Source organism: Petromyzon marinus, chromosome 47 (assembly GCF_048934315.1).
Source record: "Petromyzon marinus isolate PM22_M1 ecotype Great Lakes invasive population chromosome 47, UKy_Petmar_22M1.pri1.0, whole genome shotgun sequence".
NCBI lineage: Eukaryota > Metazoa > Chordata > Hyperoartia > Petromyzontiformes > Petromyzontidae > Petromyzon > Petromyzon marinus.
In genome coordinates, this window is record NC_133713.1 from 3,436,729 (window position 1) to 3,455,931 (window position 19,203).

The 19,203-nt window shown below is 56.9% G+C and overlaps 1 protein-coding gene across 2 annotated transcripts; it reads right to left on the reverse strand.

Annotated features, from left to right (window-relative positions):
* Nucleotides 1-2,648: 2,648 nt before the first annotated feature.
* Nucleotides 2,649-19,200, reverse strand: SLC9D1 (solute carrier family 9 member D1). 2 transcript variants are annotated; one of them, XM_032945092.2, is made up of 15 exons: nt 18,444-19,200; nt 16,137-16,238; nt 11,451-11,895; nt 10,900-11,067; nt 10,460-10,639; nt 9,431-9,625; nt 8,829-8,957; nt 8,068-8,160; nt 6,296-6,485; nt 5,611-5,728; nt 4,586-4,787; nt 4,275-4,425; nt 3,787-3,866; nt 3,287-3,436; nt 2,649-2,889 (listed from the first exon to the last, which is right to left on the reverse strand). In XM_032945092.2, the coding sequence occupies exons 3-15, from the start codon at nt 11,766-11,768 to the stop codon at nt 2,773-2,775; spliced, it is 2,091 nt and encodes a 696-aa protein (XP_032800983.1). In that variant the 5' UTR covers nt 11,769-11,895; nt 16,137-16,238; nt 18,444-19,200; the 3' UTR covers nt 2,649-2,772. The 2 variants fall into 2 exon arrangements, with proteins under 2 accessions (XP_032800983.1, XP_032800982.1); XM_032945091.2 differs by having other exon boundaries at nt 16,137-16,243.
* Between the last annotated feature and the right edge of the window lie 3 nt (nt 19,201-19,203).

Consider the following 19,203-nt stretch of genomic DNA (forward strand, 5'->3'; position numbering starts at 1 on the left):
CCTAGAGAGGCCACAACAGGTCGCTGTCCGCACGGCGCCCCGATGAGCATCCACCGCCGAGCCCAGCCGCACCGCGGGGCTCGGCCAAACGGAGCCTCCGCCGCTCGCCCGCCTGCCCGCCCAGCCGGCTCCGTGCTCGAGACCGGGGAAGTGCGCAACGCTGCGGAAATCCGCGCCTCGCTCGAATTTGCCTCCCGCTCGCTGCCGCAGCCAGGGGCAGCGTGGAGCCAGTGGCGGTACGTGGCTGGAGTTGGCCCAGGTGTACGGAAATAAACGAGGCCCGAGTCCAATTTCACCCTCCCCCCCGCCCCAGATGTATTGCACTCAAAAGCCGCGCCACTGCAGAAAATCATGGATTCACATAGAAACCCAGAGACTCACATTGAGACCCATAGACTCACATAGAGACCCATAGACTCACATATAAACCCACATAGAGACTCACATAGAGACCCATAGACTCACATAGAAACCCATGGATTCACATAGAGACCCATAGACTCACATAGAAACCCAGACTCACATTGAGACCCATAGCCTCACATAGAAACCCATGGATTCACATAGAGACCCATGGATTCACATAGAGACCCATAGACGCACATATAGACTCATAGACCCACATCGAGACTGAGTGGTGTAAAATGGTTGGAATTGGCTCTGGTGCACGAAATTAAATTAAATGGGGCCTTCTGTACAATTTCCCCCTCCTACTTTTAGCCTCGCGGCTGGGGCAGTCGCACCGCCTGTGCACTCGATAGTTACACCACTGCACTCGATAGTTACACCACTGCACTGACAGTGCTGTGGGGTGGGTGACCCAGTCTGCGGAGAGTCCCAATTGACGCCTACAGACCAATCCAACCTCGCTCTGCTCGCATACAGACCGCTGCGTTTGATAATCTGAGCAGCAGTGATGTCCAGCAACGGTGCGTCTCGTCATCAATAAATTACGGCTCAAGACGCGTGCATTATCACATCGCCTTTGTCACGAAACTGCACGAAGGAGACGGAAACTTGAGCGACGGTACAAACGACGAGGTTTGAAAAACAGGACCCTCCCTTCCTCCCTCTGCCCGTGACTGCTTCCCTCGACAAAACAAAACGCGGATCCTAAATGCAAATGTACCCTCAATTACTTGACCTTGGTCGCCCTTGTCATGCGTCTCAACTAGCAGATCGCTCGCCCACTGCTTGCATAAAGGAAAACTACGACTGCTGTTCCTGCACGACGCGCGCGCGCTCTTGAGATGCGGTCGCACGTGAGTGCCGAGTCCATCCCCACTGGAATGCACCGCAAGAGTCGATCCTTCGAATGAAAACGCAGCCACGAAATTTCGACGGCCGAGCCATCGCGTGTCTTGAACGCGCACTGCACGGGCAGCCAATGGAGTCATAAAGCCGGCCGATAAGTTAAGCACGTGTTTCGGCCAGGGCGAGTATGAACGCCATCTCGATTAGGCAATCGTACACCTGACAATATAGGGTACCCACGCCCCCATCGGCGAAACTAGTGGCCATAATCTTATTACATTAAACGGCTTGTCAACCACACGAAGATTTTACTCCGCCCGTATGCCTCTCGAGATTCATCACACGCCCACATCCCAGCTTCACGTTTGGTCCAAGCGCAAGCTTTTACGGTGGATCGTTGAATGTTTACAGTGTCCCCGGACGCAACGAATATGCCAACACACGACCGGTACTCTAACACGCACACACGCGCGCCCATGCATGGGCACGCGTGTGTGCACACACGCACACACACTTGGAATAACCTCGCTCATCCAGGATTTTTGGACCTATAGGAAACCACTTCCCCCAACAGCAATAATAACAGCAATGGCTTCCGCAGAATTCCTACGCCGGCCGTGCGGCAAACGTGAATCGGCAAATCGGCGGCGAGAGGTGATGGAGGGGGCGGGGGGGGGGCGGCACCATGGCGACCGTCACTCTTGGCACGCGCACCCTCTTGCCTCACACGCTGCTCGCTCGCCGCGTATTGCACAACTCGGGGGTCCGCACGGCCGCGCTGTTCCCAGTTTCCCGCGGGTTTGCTCCGCGAGCCGCCGCTCGCGGACATTTGATCCCGGCTTCCAGTCTCCGCTAACGACGACTCTGACGACGGCGTTGTCGCGGCGAGAACCGAAACGAAACCCTGCCGCCGGTCGCGGGACATTTTGATCCGAGGCGGTTCCGACCGAGCTGTACAAAGCAGTCCACCGGTTCCAAATTAAAATATCTCTCGTGTGGAATTCCCCGTCGCGCACGCAGGGCCTGCATCGGGGCAGCCTGCGCGTAAGCAAAGTGCTTTTCCGTGAGTCCTGCTGTGTTTGTGACGTTCTTTCTCCCGGGCACAAGGGGTGACCGGGTCCGGCTGAGAGCCGCGTTCTCGGCAAGCGCCTCACGGAGCCTTGCTGGGGCCCCAGGGAGTCTCGCTCGTCCCCCGGGGGCTGTGTGTGGGGTGAGGTGTGGAATGTGAGGTGTGGCGTGCAGTGTGAGGTGTGTTGTGTAGTGTATCAGGGTGTGTACGGTTGGTGTGGTTGTGGTGGTGTGCAGCTGTCGGCGTTTAAGATTGGAGTGCAGGTCTGATGGAGTTTGAGAGTGGCAAATGTTGCGATGCAGGGAGTGGAGCTGAAAATGTGGATTGTGGGGACGGTGGCATGTCGGTTAAGGAGTGTCGGCGAGGATTGCCGGTCAGGAGTGCCGTGGGCCCTCTGGCGCGGCCTGCGCCGCGGCCACGCGGCCCGCTGCGGTGGCGGCCGCTGCCCGTCACGCTGCCACCCTGCGGTCTGCCGTGGGGGGCAGGCACCGGGCGAGGGACAGGCGCCACAGCGCGGGCGCCAGCAGCAGACTCAGCGTCGTCACGCTCAAGATGAGCAGGTAGACCTGGGGGGGGGGGCACGCGGAGGGGGCCGGGGGGGCAGCGGCTCGCGTGAGCGCACGACCTCGTCACGTGATGCGGGGTGCTCCGTCATCGCAGGGAGATAGCGCGGAGGAAACTACATTTTCATTCAACGCCTCGACACGTCTCCCACCGATCTCAGTGTGCGCTCCGCATCTGTTTGCACTCTCCCGTGAGATATGCAGCCGTCAGGATATTGAGACGTGCATGCGTGTGCTGCGTTTACCGCGCTCCCTGTGTGTACACCGTGTTCCCCGTGCGTTCCCCGCGTCCTGCCAGCGTGCCGTGGTGTGCGCGTATGCACGTGTGCGTATATGCGGGTGCACACGTGGGGCGCGTGTGCGCGCGCGTGCGGCCCTGTGTGCCGAGCCGGCGCCTCACCTCGCGGGACACGATGCCGGCGCGGCGAGCACGGCTCCCCAGCACGAAGCTGAACTCGCTGACCTGGGCCAGGCCCGACGCCACCACCCAGCAGAGGTAGCGGCTGCCCCGCGGCAGCACCACCCACAGCACCGCCGACGCAAAGGCGAACTGCGGGAAACGCACGGGGGACAAGGAACGCGGAACACGGAACACGCACGCACGTGCGGGTAACTTGACGACACTTCGCCACTCGGATCAGTGCGAGTCGGTGAAGGCGTGGGAGCAGAGACGCGGTTCTGATGCGCTGCCCGCTGCTGCGAGCAGCGCCCTTCACGCACGTTGGTGGCCCGTCCAAGCAGCGGCCACGCTCGACCCAGCTATGAGGTCTCGACGAGGTCGGGTACCCTCCGGGTATTCTCGGTCACGGGGGGGGGGGGGGGGGCAAAGCACGTCAAATCTCCCGCAGGTGTATTCCCCTTGCGCTCTCACGGGCAAGCGTCGTGCCGGGCGCCGTTTACCTTTACAAAGACGACGAAGAGGGTGAGGAAGAGCAGCGTGGAGAACTCGTAGAGCACGAACGTGGGGAACACGTGTAGCCCTGGGGGAGCGCGGGTGGGGGGGGGGGGGTTCGAGGGTCAGGGGTCAGAGGGCACGAGGCACGCGCTCACCACGGCATGGACGGCCGCACGTGCGGTTAGCTTCGTGAGACTAAACCACCACTCGACCCGTCCTCCGACGGGTCGAGTGGTGGTGCGAATGTCGTTGGGAAAAAGTCTTCGCTTGCTCCCAAGTGCGCCGCGGGACTACAGGTGACGGGTGGGGCCGCTTCATGCCGGGCGTGGCTCACAGGGGGTTTCCTGCCTTCGGGAGGCAGGATGTAGGAGGTGGCTGAGAGTTTTAAAGGGGGGGGGGGGGGTGGGCTGCATAATCGACCACAGCAGAAGTAGTCGATTCCAATTACTGGTCGAGTAATCCGACGTCAACCGACTGCCATCAACTCTCTCACCTATTGAGGCGAAGAAGAGGATGGCGAGGAAGTCGCGGATCGGCTCCAGGCAGCTGCTCACCTCCTCGGTAACGACGTGGCCCAGCGAGGAGACGAGGACGCCCGACAGGAAGCAGCCCAGCTCCATGGACACTTCCAGCGCCTCCGTCACCTGCAGGGAAAGGAGGGGGCGGAGGGGGCGGAGGGGGCGGCGGCGACGCCATCGCGGTGAGGGCCGTCGTCGTTCCCGCGACCTCGTTTAACGCGTCGCTCGCCCCGACGGCGCGCCGAGGCCGTGCGGGCCGAGCTTTGGCCGCGTGCGCGTGCCCCACCCGCAGCATGGCGAAGATGAACGCGGAGAGGCCGAGCGTGAGCAGCTCGGGGCTGCCGGCGCGCGCGCTGGCGCTGTGCAGGCGGCGGTAGAAGGGGCCGATGACGCGCGACCGCAGCAGCACGCAGAGCAGCAGCACGCCGGCCATGGACGCGAGCACGCGGCCCACCAGCCCCGACACGCGCACCCACTCCCACAGCGCGCTGCCGGGGCACACGCACACACGCACACACGCACACACGCACACAGACACAAGCGCACGAAGACCCCCCCCACATATAGCCTTAGCAGACTGTAGGAGCAAGTGCTGTTAGCGAGCACCTATTACGGGCCGACATGGCACACGAGAGGGAGGGTGGCCAGCACCACGCTCGGCCGCCTTTGTCTCCCCAGTGGCCATGCTTACACATCGCACTAGGTACTCATTTGAGGCCGAGTCGACCTAGGGGACCGATTCAGATAATCATCAGTGCTGTTGGCCGTGAGCGGGAATCAAACTTGGGACGCCGGCTTCATAGCGCGGCGCGCTACCGCTTCCCGCGCTACCGCTCCCCGCGCATGGACGCACGCGCACACACGCACACACGCACGCACACGCGCACACACACACACACGCACGCACACAGCCGCACTGGGAATTCTCTCAGTGCCACCGCGCGTCGAGAGGACGGCGTGAAGACTTGCCGGCGGTCGCCATGTGTCACCGCCCTCCCAAGCTCGACGGCTGGCTCACGACCGCAAGAACGGTCGTGGCAAACGAGTCGTTGGCCGAGCGGTGGCAGAGGCCTGGGGCTCGTGGGCCACAGGTTCCGCACGCCTGCCCCGCGCGATCGCTCGGCGCGCTCCGGCAAGCCGGGCTACGGCACTCAATTGGGCGCAGGCAGGGAGGGGAGATGGAGTCAGAAGGATGAAGTCCGTTGTCTATGAATGCAGTTGCCTACATTTCTGATCTCAACCCGTTCCATTGCTGTGACTTTATTCCATTGGTTTTGCTTTCGTCATTTTGGTGACCCGGGGTCAGGGTACCTGGCGGGGTGTGCCGTGCCGGCCTGCGCGAGCGTGGGCATGAGTGCGATGATGACGCTCAGCTGCATGTCCTGCACCACCAGGATGCCCAGCAGCATGCTGCTGTAGTCCCCGTCTCCTGGCGACAGCGGGGAGGGCGGCGGAGGGGTAGAATCAGCCGAACGTCCACGGGAAATATCCTCCCCCCCCCTCGGCGCGGCTTGGGAACACACGACCCATGGGTGGGATCCGGTCCCACGACTTCATTCCATACGATCTGCCGCGGCACAATATCGCTCTTCTGCCACTGGGCTCCACCAATCGGGGACTCGGGAGGGGGAATTTTCAAACCTGGCAAATATTGAGTTTATAATTTTAGCTCCTGTTACCGCAAGGGCCTCTTGCAGCGACGGACGTGGCTGAAGTGTGTTAATGTGTGATCACCGGACCAAAGGTATATAGGAAAGTCCTATTTGACCCCTTCACCCCATGACCATCGGTGGATCGACCCCGAGTAAGGAAGAGGTTTCTCACCCCTGCGCTCACGTAAGGGGGCTTTACACGTCGCTGTTCTCAGCACGCACGGTGGGGGTCACGGAGGCTTAAGAGGTCACGGAAGGCTGGAGGCCGCGCGGGCCTCGGGACCATGCGGGCCTAGGAGCCGTCGAGCCGTCGGGGCCGGAGGCCGAGGGTGCGCGGAACCCACCCTCCTTGTCGGGCCGCGCGCCGGCCGCCTGCAGGAACTTGGAGATGAGCGGCGTGCTGGAGAGCGAGAGGCACGCGGAGATGAAGAGGCTCTGGTTGGGTGGGATGTGCAGCACGTGGCCCCACAGCAGCCCCGTGCCCAGCATCAGCACCATCATGGCCAGCGGGGTCTGCAGAGCGACGCGCCACACCTGCACGCACGCACGCACCACGCACACACCAAGCACGCACCCAAGCACGCACCACGCACGCACCAAGCACACACCACACGCACCACACACGCACCAAGCACACACCAAGCACACACGCATCACACACACACCACGCACGCTTCACACACACACCACGCACGCATCACACACACACCACGCACACACCAAGAACGCACCCAAGCACGCACCACGCACGCACCACACGCACCAAGCACGCACCAAGCACACACCAAGCACACACGCATCACACACACACCACGCACGCATCACACACACACCACGCACGCATCACACACACACCACGCACGCATCACACACACACCACGCACGCACCACACACACACCACGCACACACCACACACACACCACGCACGCACCACGCTCGCACCACGCACGCACCACACACGCAAGCACCACGCACCAGACACGCAACAAGCACGCATCTCACGCAAGCACCACGCACCAAGCACCATGCATGCATCACACACGCACCACACATGCACGCACCACCCACACACGCAGTAGTGGGGAGCGGTAGTGCAAGTGTTAGCGCGCTGCACTGCAAACCCGGCAACCAAAGTTCAATTCCCGTTCAGTCCCAACACCGGTGATGATTAATTGAATCGGTCCTGGGCCTCTCCCTAGATCGAATCAGCCTCAAATGAGTACCTAGCACAGCACCCCCTCGTGTGCCGTGCCGGCCTTCATAGGTGCTCACAAATAGCACTTGTCCCAATAGTCTGTTAAAGGCTATACGGGGGATCTTTGTGTGTGCGTGATTAGGTGTGTGTGTGTGTAGTTTGGTGCATGTGTGTATATGTTCTGTCCACGTTTGTGGTTTCCCTGTGAGCGTCATGCACTATCCCGTGTGTGCGTGCGTGCGTATGTGCGTGTGTGCGTGTATGTGTGCATGCGTGTATGTGTGCATGTATGTGTGCGTGTATGTGTGCATGCGTGTATGTGTGCATGCATGTGTGCGTGCGTGTATGTGTGCGTGTGTGTATGTATGTATGTGTGTATGTGTATGTGTGGGGAGCGATAGTGTAGCGGTTAGCGCGCTGCGCTATGAACTTGGCGACCCGAGTTCGATTCCCGCTCACGGCCAACACCGGTGACGATTATCTGAACCGGTCCCGGGCCTCCCCTAGTTCGACTCAGCCTCAAATGAGTACCTGGTGCGGTGTGTAAACATTGCCACTAGGGAGACAAAGGCGGTCGGGCGTGGTGCTGGCCACCCACCCCCTCGTGTACCGTTTCGGCCTTCGTAGGTGCTCGCTAACAGCACTTGCCCCTACAGTCTGTTAAGGCTATACGGGGGATCTTTGTGTGTGTGTATGTGTGTGTATGTGTGTGTATGTGTGTGTATGTGTGTGTATGTATGTGTGTGTATGCGTGTGCATGTGTGTGTGTGTGCATGTGTGTATGTGTGTGTATGTATGTGTGTATGCATGTGTGTATGTGTGCATGTGTGTGTGCATGTGTGTGTGCATGTGTGTATGTGTGTGTGTATGTGTGTGTATGTGTGTGTATGTGTGTGTACGTGAGTGGCCATGGCCTCCACCTTGCGCAGCCGGTCCGGGTAAAACTCGAGCCCCACGAAGAAGAGTGTGAAGAAGACGCCAAACTCCCCCAGCGTCTCCACCTGCACGATGGCCTGCACACCGCATCACACCGCATCACACCGCGTCACGCCGCGTCACGCCGCGTCACGCCGCGTCACGCCGCGTCACGCCGCGTCACACCGCGTCACACCGCGTCACACCGCGTCACGCGGCTCAGGGCGCCCGCACGGCCCGACTCGCCAACGCGGCACGACCCCCTCCCCCACGGTGTCATCCATCGGGGTCGTTCGACCGTACTCCACCGTGCCAGTCGGTGTGGGTCGGTGGAGGCGGCACGTTTTGTTGCTGCTGAGAGGCAGCCAACGGGGAGAACGCGCCCGGGAGGACATCCCCCGCGGAGATGGAGCAATGGGATCGGTTCGTTTGTAGGAGCGAGGTGGATTGTGGCAGAACTGGGCCGTGAGGGATGGCGGTGGCATCGGGAGGTCTTCATCCAGCAGCGGATTGACAACGGCTGATCATGATGATGATGAAGAGTTGGCGGTCCAAAACAAGGCTGAGGTGTAGTGCACACGCGGTGTGGGGATGTCACGTGACACGCAAGGCACGATGGGGAGGACCGATCGAGAACTGCGCGTGCGCCACAGGACTCGGGGTGCAAGGGGAAGCGAGCCGACGATCGGAGCGTTCCATTAGCATGTGGGGGTGGGGGGGGTGGTGGCGGGAGGAGGCGGTAGGTGTGCGGGCTCGGGGCGGTTACCTTGATGGCGTTGAGGCCGGAGGGGCCGAGCAGCACGCCGCACACCACGTAGCCGAACATTGAGGGCAGCCCCATGAGCATGCACAGCCACCCGCAGGGCAGGGACAGCAGGACGATGGCAACGATGTCCTGGGACCACAAACAGAGAGACGTCCTGAGGTGAGAGAGGCAGGAACAGAGGAATCCGAACACCAGCCCAAAGACACAGCAGCGCCCTGGGGCCAGGCACACGAGGGAGTGGGTGGCCAGCACTACCTCCCTGGCCGCCTTTGTCTCCCCAGTGGTGATGTTAACACATCGGACCAGACACTCATTTGAGGCCGAGCTGACCTAGGGAGAGGCTCAGGACCGATTCAGATAATCGTCATCGGCTTTCGCCGCGAGCGATTGTCGAAGTGCAGCGCGTTAACCATTGCTCTCTCCGCACCTCCGATAAGCATGGTTGGCTACGTGCGGTCCGTGCGTCCAGACGTACGTGCATACGTCCACGCAGAGGCAGCAGGAAAGATACCCCGAGATCGGGCTGCTCCACGCCCGCGTCGTGTACACACAATCGTCGTCGTCATTTTTTTCATCCCCGGCACGAGGGCCCCGCGTCTCACCGTGATGAGGTGGTGGTCGGAGCGCGGGATGGTGGAGTCGCGGGGCTTGGTGAGCACGTACTGGTTGTTGAGCGAGTCGATGAGCATGCTCAGGCCCAGGTCCTCACCGCCGGCCTCGCGCCGCGACATGTTCCCCACGCCGTCCTCGTCCGGCTCCTCCAGCCGCCACACCGCCTCCACGTTGGCGCCTTTCCCCTGGCGCGGCGAGTGGGAGGTCAGCGCCGTCGACCGCGCCGGCGGTTTTTTTTCCCGTGGCGGCGCTCTCTGCGTCCCTCCCGACGCCGCGCCGTGTCCGGCACGACGTCTAACTTTAGCTGAGCGCGCGGGCGCCCGGAGCCTCCGGGAGGTTTGGGGCCGCGTGACCGCGGTCGCACCGCGGGCCGCTCTGAACCCTTTCCCGTTGCGATGGCGGACGTGTACGATGGCGGACGTGCAAGTCATCGTTTTTTTCCTTCATAATAAAGGTTTTTGGGTTAGATCGCGTTATTTATAAATGTGTTGTAACCCTCCACCACCCAAACACGGCCGATCAGCAAAAAAAGTGTCACGTTGACAAAAGACAAATAGTTCACTACTTTAGCACCACCAGTGTGTTGAAGAGTGAATCCACAACATTTACAGTTTGAGTACGACGTTTCGCTGGTAATTACATCCATGAATAATATTGGTCGCGAAAGCCTACGTGTTTTTTTCCTTCCGATTCGTTCCGATAACGTACGTTTACGTCATCGGAATGGAGTCGATTATGGATGGAATCGATTATGGATGGAATCGAATCGAAGTGGCCTAGCTTGGCGCCAGCTACTATCATAGAGTGTCGCTGCAGCCGAATGTCTTAAGATCAACGCCGAACCCCTTGCGCGTTCCGAGATTCAGCGATGAGTGGGACACCACCCGCCCTGCAAATTGCGGACGTCGCCGGTGACGGGAAAGAGTTCCATGCGTCCGCAGGAGGAGACGCCGTGGCTCGCGGGATAAATCTAAACGGCCGAGCACCGCGGGGAGGGTGGCGCGGCCGGGGAGGCTCACCATCTCCTGGTTGTCGAAGACGTGCTCCTCGATGCGCTCCTCCAGGCGGTTGGCGGCGCGCCGCACGTCCTCCAGCACGCCGTCCAGCATGGAGAGGCTGCGGTTGCGCAGCGCTCGCACTTTCAGGGCCTCCGCCTCGCGCCGCTCCGCCGCCACCAGCTCCACGTACTCCTGCTCCTCCTGGCGCGTGGAGCGGGGGGGGCACACGAGGCATTCTCATCGGCAACGCGCCGCCCGTCGGCAACACAACGTACAAGCTCTCGGCCTTGTCTAGACCACCAACAGAGCTGTACGTGGCTGCCGTATAAAACTCTCTACGCCACCGACACGTCACAATTGTTCTTTAACTCGCACCTTGACCGTGCGATGAATACAAGAGCGTGCGAGCGGACCGTGACAACATACGACCCGAGCGCCACTCGCTCCCCCCTTGCGGGCACCTTGATGGCCGCCTGCCGCAGGGCCTCCAACCGCTGGCGACTGCTCTCCTTCATGTTGAGGAGGTCCCGGAAGTCGCCCTGCAGTGCGCGCTGCAGGCCCGCGATGGCCTGGAACACGGAACTCTCGCTGTCGTTGAGCTCCCTCTGGAAGATCTCCAGCGTGTGCACCTGGGGGCGAGAGGCGGGCAGCCGGGTCAGCTGACAATGCCACCACCACACCGCTACCTAATCCGGTTAGTAGCTGACTTTTGTGTTTGTCTCGTTGGTGTTTTTCTTATTTGTTTTGTCCCGTTTGTTGGCTCGGCAGTACAGGTGATAGGCGGAACATTTGCGATGCGACGGCGAACACCGCTCGCGCCCGGACTATTTTCCGTTCCCCAGATGTGCCGTCGTTCACCATATTCTGGGCGGAACCGGCGTTAAGCGTAAGAATGCATTTTCATTGACGACTCGATGCATTGTTCCGCACCTGCTGCCACCAGAAGGTACACGCAGCAACAGCAGCGACATATCCCCTCCGCACCGGCTGCCCCCTCTCCAGCTCCACGTACCTGGAAGAGCTTCTCCTCCGGCGAAATCCTGCCATCCTTCTCCACCACGCCGATCGCCGAGTTGAGCTTGCGGATCACCTGGGCTTTGTGCTTGAGCAGGGTGGCCAGCCGGCCGCACGCCCACTGTTTAATGCCGCCGCTGGCTCCGCCACCGCTACGGACAGCTCGTGCGGCCGCCTCACGCCCACGGTGCAGCTTGATGGCGTGCCGTGCCACCGAGCCGTGCTCCGCTCCGTGCGCCGGGAGCGCGGCCAGAGCAAGCGCCGCCAGCGCAAGCGCCGCCAGCAGCCGGGAGGGGCGGGGACCGTCGCCGTCCATCACGGTAGAGCGTGGGAGCGCGGCTCCGCGCTCCTCATGACCGTCCGGCGAGGGCCGCCCAGGTCGTCCCGTGCCGTCCGATGGCGGAGGCGTCCCATGCGTCGCCGCAAGACGATGGCGGCACGGCCTGGGGAGGAGAGTTGGCCCGGACCCACAGTTCGGGCCGCACGGAGGGAAGGGGAGAGGCGGGCGGGACAGCTTTTACTGCGGGGGTCTCAGAGGGAGCATCGTCTGGCATTTTGCCCCAAGCCTCCAACAATCTTCCGGCAGCCCCGGGCACAACGAATCAACATATACCAAACAGAAATAAACAACGGTTTTATTAACAACTTCGTTTAACTCGCGGTTGAGAAGTACGTCAGTGGCACCTGAGACACGTGGCACCTGAGACACGTGGCACCTGAGACACGTGGCACCTGAGACACGCGGCGCCTGCGTTCTGTGCGAGCCGAATCCACAGTTTAGGGACCGCGGCGTTTTTGACCTACACAAATACATTTTATAATTAATAAGGCGTCCATACAAAATGTAAATTGCTTTAAAGCAGCGAATTAATTGATACCGATTTTGATACAGGCATGCATTGTCACCGGATCTGAGTGTGCAAAATGTGGAATTGATTGGACAACGGGAAGTGGACAAAATTTTGATTACAAGATTTGACCACGACAAACAAAGGAATCAAGTTCAGTAAAACCGTTGAAAAAAGCGGGTGAACGAGCGACATTAATTATAAAACCCTGCGACGCGTACACTCTGAAACTGGGTAGGAATGAGGCGGACCTGGCCGCAGAGGAGGCCAACGTTGTCTGCTGCCAGGGAGCAGCATCACCGGACAGTAGAGGCGGAGATAATGTTCCTGAATGAGGGCCAAAGTGGACTATCAAATACCTTTGACGGGCCACACCTTGACGCACCCCTCGGTCACTCGCAGTGACAGAAGTGACTGGGTGTGCCAAAATTATAAACACGGTGTTTTCCAGTCATAAATATCCCTCTTGAGTAACCGATCAGAACGGTCAAGATGCTTGCCATAACAGATCCTATCATTTTGATTTAAAGCTTTCGTGACTGCAGTAATTCATATTCTTAGTTTTTTTCGGTAAAGTCACGTTGAAGAGAAACAACAAAATAATAAAATATATATAAAACAATAAAAAATTCTCACGACGTTTCGACCATAACTCAAACGGTCGTCTTCAGGTGTGTTGGTTCGCATCAATTTATTTTTAAACGGCGCATTTATTTATTTATAAAAAACGTTAGCGCCACGCGCAACGATTTGGCAGTTTACCCAGGACTAGTCCATCTATATTCTGAAAAGAGGAGGGGGGAGACGAAATTTTTTAAATGTATGCTGTCTGAAAGCCACTGTAAGCGTGAACAATCAATTAAGACCTGAAATGGTTTATCAAATCTTTCCAATGATTGCTAAGATAGAATCCATCTTCTCGGTTGAAATTGTCTCTGTGCTTGTATATGTGGATAGCCTCATGAACGAATCTCTCATGGAAGCCAGATGGCTTACAAAGAACCTCTGTCTTAGAAAAGTCAATGGCATGTGAGCCTACTGAATTAGAACAATGATCTGCCACGGCCGAGGTGTTGGTCCTACCGTGTTTAAGGTCTGCTTTGTGTTCACGAATGCGGTCCGAGACATGGCGTTTGGTTTCTCCAATGTAACTACTACCACAGAGGCAACTTAGTTTGTAGACACCAGGGTATTGTATGTCCGGAATCACATCTTTTACAGACGGAACCAGATCACGGATTTTATGTAATGTGTTGAAACGGACCTGGATCTTGTGTTTATTCAAGATTTTGGAGATCTTTTTTGTGATCCCAGCAATGTAGGGTAAAGTGATGGTTTTGAAAGGCTCCTCAAGAGGGTTCTTCTTCATGGTTTGAGTGATAGCTTTGCGGATTGTATAGTCGGAGTAACCATTATCCCTAAGAGCTTGGTGTACGTGCTTGAGTTCACTGCTTATGTGTTCCTGGTCGGATATGCATTGGGCTCTATGATACAGAGTTTTGATGAGAGAATTCTTCTGTGATGGATGGTGGTGGGAATCCGGTTTCAGATAAGCATCCGTATGGGTAGCTTTCCTGTAGACAGAGTGGCTCATTGAACCATCAGGTCTCTTTTTAATTAGGACATCCAAAAAAGGTATCTTGCCATCTATTTCGACTTCCATGGTAAATCTGATGGCTGGGTGTATGGAATTGATGTGGTCGAAGAATTGGTCTAGAGCAGGCCGGCCATGTGGCCAGATGACAAAAGTGTCATCCACGTACCTCTTCCATAAGGTTGGGCGCAGAGTGGCAGTCTGGATGGCGTAAGTCTCAAATTTCTCCATGAAAATGTTAGCTATAACTGGAGAAAGGGGGGAGCCCATTGGGGTGCCCTCAGTTTGTTTGTAGAAAGTTCCATTCCAAGTGAAGTATGTATTGGTTAAACAGTGTCTCACCAGGGGGGGGTACCTCAGTGTTTAGTCCTTGATGAACTAAGTCTTCAATGATTGCAATGGTGTCAGGTACAGGAACCTTGGTGAATAAGGAAACTACATCAAAACTGACAAGCAGGTTGTCTGGGGACAGGGAAATACCCTTGATTGTCGATACCAGGTGAGTAGAATTTTGTACCGCAGAGGTGGTCTTTCCAGTGAAAGGACGCAGGATTTCAAACAAAAAACGAGCTAGTTTGTAGGTGGGGGAGCCGATAGTAGAGACTATGGGACGAAGGGGTGTATCTACTTTATGTATTTTTGGTAAGCCGTATAATCTTGGTGGCCTGGCAGCAGAAGGTTTCAACGAAAACTGTTTAGATTGATCAATTAATGCGGTTGAATCAGAGATTATTTTGTTAAAGAATTACTCGACGATGGTAGTTATACAAAAATAAAAAGAGATCCCACCAACAGCCTCGTCACACAAACCAACAAAATAATCCAGGTCCGTTTCAACACATTATATAAAATCCGTGATCTGGTTCCGTCTGTAAAAGATGTGATTCCGGACATACAATACCCTGGTGTCTACAAACTAAGTTGCCTCTGTGGTAGTAGTTACATTGGAGAAACTAAACGCCATGTCTCGGACCGCATTCGTGAACACAAAGCAGACCTTAAACACGGTAGGACCAACACCTCGGCCGTGGCAGATCATTGTTCTAATTCAGTAGGCTCACATGCCATTGACTTTTCCGACAGAGGTTCTTTGTAAGCCATCTGGCTTCCATGAGAGATTCGTTCATGAGGCTATCCACATATACAAGCACAGAGACAATTTCAACCGAGAAGATGGATTCTATCTTAGCAATCATTGGAAAGATTTGATAAACCATTTCAGGTCTTAATTGATTGTTCACGCTTACAGTGGCTTTCAGACAGCATACATTATAAAAAATTTCGTCTCCCCCCTCCTCTTTTCAGAATATAGATGGACTAGTCCTGGGTAAACTGCCAAATCGTTGCGCGTGGCGCTAACGTTTTTTAATAAATAAATAAATGCGCCGTTTAAAAATAAATTGATGCGAACCAACACACCTGAAGACGACCGTTTGAGTTATGGTCGAAATGTCGTGAGAATTTTTTATTGTTTTATATATATTTTATTATTTTGTTGTTTCTCTTCAACGTGACTTTACCGAAAAAACTAAGAACATAGATCCTATCATGTTTGCGAGCCATTCTCCACGTGCTAGGGGCGCGGCCGTCGGGCCGTGGGGCCATACGTTCCCCACCCCTGCCCCGCAGGCTCCAAATCTGTCCGACAGAGATTCCGCAAGTGCGGTACGTCACGCTCAACCCTGCTTGCAAAAGACGCTTAACCTACGCGTCCTGACCGATGGACAAACACAGCCAGTGGGTCAACACCACAGCACATCCCGGACGCGTGCGCGTGCGCGTGCCGTGCGTGCGCACGAACCCAACGCCAAGGGCGCCTGCACCGCAAGGAGGGCGCTCGCTGCCGGCCACCAACTTCAGGCCTCTGCTCTTGAGCAAGCGTTTCGTTTAAAGTGGAACCAAGACCCGACGTGGAGTGGCGCAGGGGGGCTTTGCACGAGCCCTGGCTCGAGGGGGGGCCTCCCGCTCGTCAACCGTCCCCTCCTCTCCGTGACCCGGCGCCCCGGCCTCTTTCGCTCCGAGGGACTCCCCGGCATAAATTGCACGGCCCGGCAGCCGCACCCGCTGCCGGCGAGGAACTCAACACCGCAAACCGCCTCCGTGACGCGAGGGCACCCCCGAGGATCGAGCGGAGGGGTGCTACTTCAGGCGAGAGCGTGGCACCGCTGTGCAAACACGCACACGTCGCTCGAGGAGACCGCGCGGACGTCACTCGCCGTGCCGAGCCTGCGCAGACTGTCACCTGCGTTTAGTTTCCTGGTGCCGTGGTCTGCCGCGGTGGAGCCTGAGGAGCCGTGACGCGGTGGATGGGGCGCGCTAAGATGACTGGCAAAGTCTCGTCCATCTAGTCTGTCCAGAAAAACAAGGAAAGAAACCGACCTCTGTTCAAGTTATGATAGCCGAAACCGAGAGCTCAAGAAACCAGGGCAGCCTTTCCTTTGTACGAGTGACCCCGGGTCACCCAAAAATGAAAACAGCAGCGGGCATGAAGTGACGCACAACGTGAACCAAATGGATCATAATTCAACCGCGTTACAGATTTAATTGAAAGCGGTGGAAAAAAACGTGAAAAAATAGCCAACTCAAATTAATTTCATTTCACAAAATTTTAAATGGGCGCCCCCCCCACCACCCCTGTCCATGTATAGTCACACGATTGGCACCAACATCCGCTGTTAGGGACATCACAGCGCAAAACGGGGGGGGGGGGGGTAGGGCGGGGGGTGGGTGGCCAGCACCGCACCCAGCTGCCTTTGTCTTCCTAGTTCTGATGTTTACACTCATCCAAGGTTCAGTTCAGCTCGTGGAGGCACTCCAGAACAGGTTTGGCTGGATATCAGTAATACTGTATTATAATCTTCTCCGAGGCTGGGGATCGAATCCAGGCCATCAGATCTGTAGCGCGAGGTGGGACCAACTCACTGTACTCACTGGCTACACCAACTCAGATCTCTCACCTGGCTAAGTCAACTCAGATCTCTCACCTGGCTACACCAACTCAAATGTCTCACCTGGCTACACCAACTCAGATCTCTCACCTGGCTAAGTCAACTCAGATCTCTCACCTGGCTACACCAACTCAAATGTCTCACCTGGCTACACCAACTCAGATCTCTCACCTGGCTAAGTCAACTCAGATCTCTCACCTGGCTACACCAACTCAGATCTATTACCTGGCCACGCCAACTCAGATCTCTCACCTGGCTAAGTCAACTCAGATCTCTCACCTGGCTACACCAACTCAGATGTCTCACCTGGCTACACCAACTCAGATCTCTCACCTGGCTAAGTCAACTCAGATCTCTCACCTGGCTACACCAACTCAGATGACTCACCTGGCTACACCAACTCAGATCTCTCACCTGGCTACACCAACTCAGATCTCTCACCTGGCCACACCAACTCAGATCTCTTACCTGGCTACACCAACTCAGATCTCTCACCTGGCTAAGTCAACTCAGATCTCTCACCTGGCTACACCAACTCAGATCTCTTACCTGGCCATGCCAACTCAGATCTCTCACCTGGCTAAGTCAACTCAGATCTCTCACCTGGCTACGCCAACTCAGATCTATGGGTGAGCCCAACCAGCCCCCTCACCTTTGCCAAGGGAATGAGCGCTACGGGATGCATACAGCCTGGGAACCAGGAGGATCAGAGACAGTCCGATTGCAATGCAAGTATTTACGAGCGCACGGGTTAAAGTGTCGTATCGTTTGCTCAGTGAATGGAAAAATAAGAGTTTAACACGTAGGCTTTCGCGACCAATATTATTCATAATAAAGGTTTTTGGGTTAGATCGCGTTATTTATAAATGTGTCGTAACCCTCCACCCGACGAATTGCCCGATGATGCTGGATGTATTTACCAGCGAAACGTCGTACTCAAACTGTAAATGTTGTGGATTCACTCTTCAACACACCGGTGGGCTAAAGTAGTGAATTATTTGTCTTTTGTCAACGTGACACTTTTTTTGCTGATTGGCCATGTCAGGTGGTGGAGAGTTACGCCACATTTATAAATAACGCGATCCAACCCAAAAACCTTTATTATGGAAAAATATGAATAGGTTTTACCCTTTCTGGCAATGAAACAGGTGTCATGATGTCCAAACACCAAATAGAGAGATAGCTTTTGCAAGGAATCAAGAAAGGTCCCATGGTAGATACAGATCTGCACAGCGTAATGGAGTATGTGAGCATTCAGCCGTATGACAGCCGCTCTCATCACATAAAACCCAGCACAAACAGCGCTTGCTGCACGTGAAGCCTCACGGCACCAACGTGAGAGCCACATCGTGAGCAGTCCCCCCGGGTTAATCCCACAGACATCACCATCGCCACGATCATCATCAACACCAATACCATCGTCACCACCACCACTGTTACCATCACCGCCATCGACGACGACTACCACCACCATAATTACTAACCACTATGATTACGAACACTGTCACCACAGCATGACAACCTCTAACATCGGCACCACCCTCGCCACCCACAGCCGTCGTCTTTGCCACCCTCTGGGCAACAACCATCACCATCGTCACCTGAATTCCGCATTCGCGTCTCAGCCGCCGCTCCGCCCCAGACTCCAAAACCACCGCCGCCTCCTCCTTCACCACCACCGTCTCCTCCTCCTTCACCTCCTCCACCGTCTCCTCCTCCTTCACCACCACCAACAACAACGAGGGCACAGGCAAGGCGTGAGGAGAAGCCGGCGGGGAACAGCAACGAGCTACAGCTGAGCAGCCAGCGAAGAGAGCCGAGGGTTGAGAGAGCGGAGGGAGATGAGAGGGAGCGAGGAGGCGGAGGGTAGAGAGAGGAGGAGGGTAGAGAGGAGGAGGCGGGTAGAGAGGATGAGGGTAGAGAGGAGGAGGGTAGAGAGGAGGAGGGTAGAGAGGAGGAGGGTAGAGAGAGGAGGGTAGAGAGAGGAGGCGGGAAGAGAGGAGGAGGGTAGAGAGGAGGAGGCGGGTAGAGAGGAGGAGGCGGGTAGAGAGGAGGAGGAGGGTAGAGAGGAGGCGGGAAGAGAGAGAGGAGGAGGCGGGTAGAGAGAGAGGAGGGTAGAGAGGAGGGTAGAGAGAGGAGGGTAGAGAGAGGAGGCGGGAAGAGAGGAGGAGGCGGGTAGAGAGGAGGAGGCGGGTAGAGAGGAGGAGGAGGGTAGAGAGGAGGCGGGTAGAGAGAGGAGGCGGGAAGAGAGAGAGGAGGAGGCGGGTAGAGAGAGAGGAGGAGGAGGGTAGAGAGGAGGAGGAGGGTAGAGAGGAGGAGGAGGGTAGAGAGGAGGAGGAGGGTAGAGAGGAGGAGGCGGAG

Coding starts and splice junctions, on each gene's coding strand:
- SLC9D1 (XM_032945092.2), bottom strand. CDS start 11,768: ATGGACGGCGACGGTCCCCGCCCCTCCCGGCTGCTGGCGGCGCTTGCG. Junction 10,640..10,899: donor TGCGGCAGGCGGCCATCAAG/GTGCCCGCAAGG, acceptor TCCACGCGCCAG/GAGGAGCAGGAGTACGTGGA. Junction 8,161..8,828: donor CCGGCCTCAACGCCATCAAG/GTAACCGCCCCG, acceptor TGCGGTGTGCAG/GCCATCGTGCAGGTGGAGAC.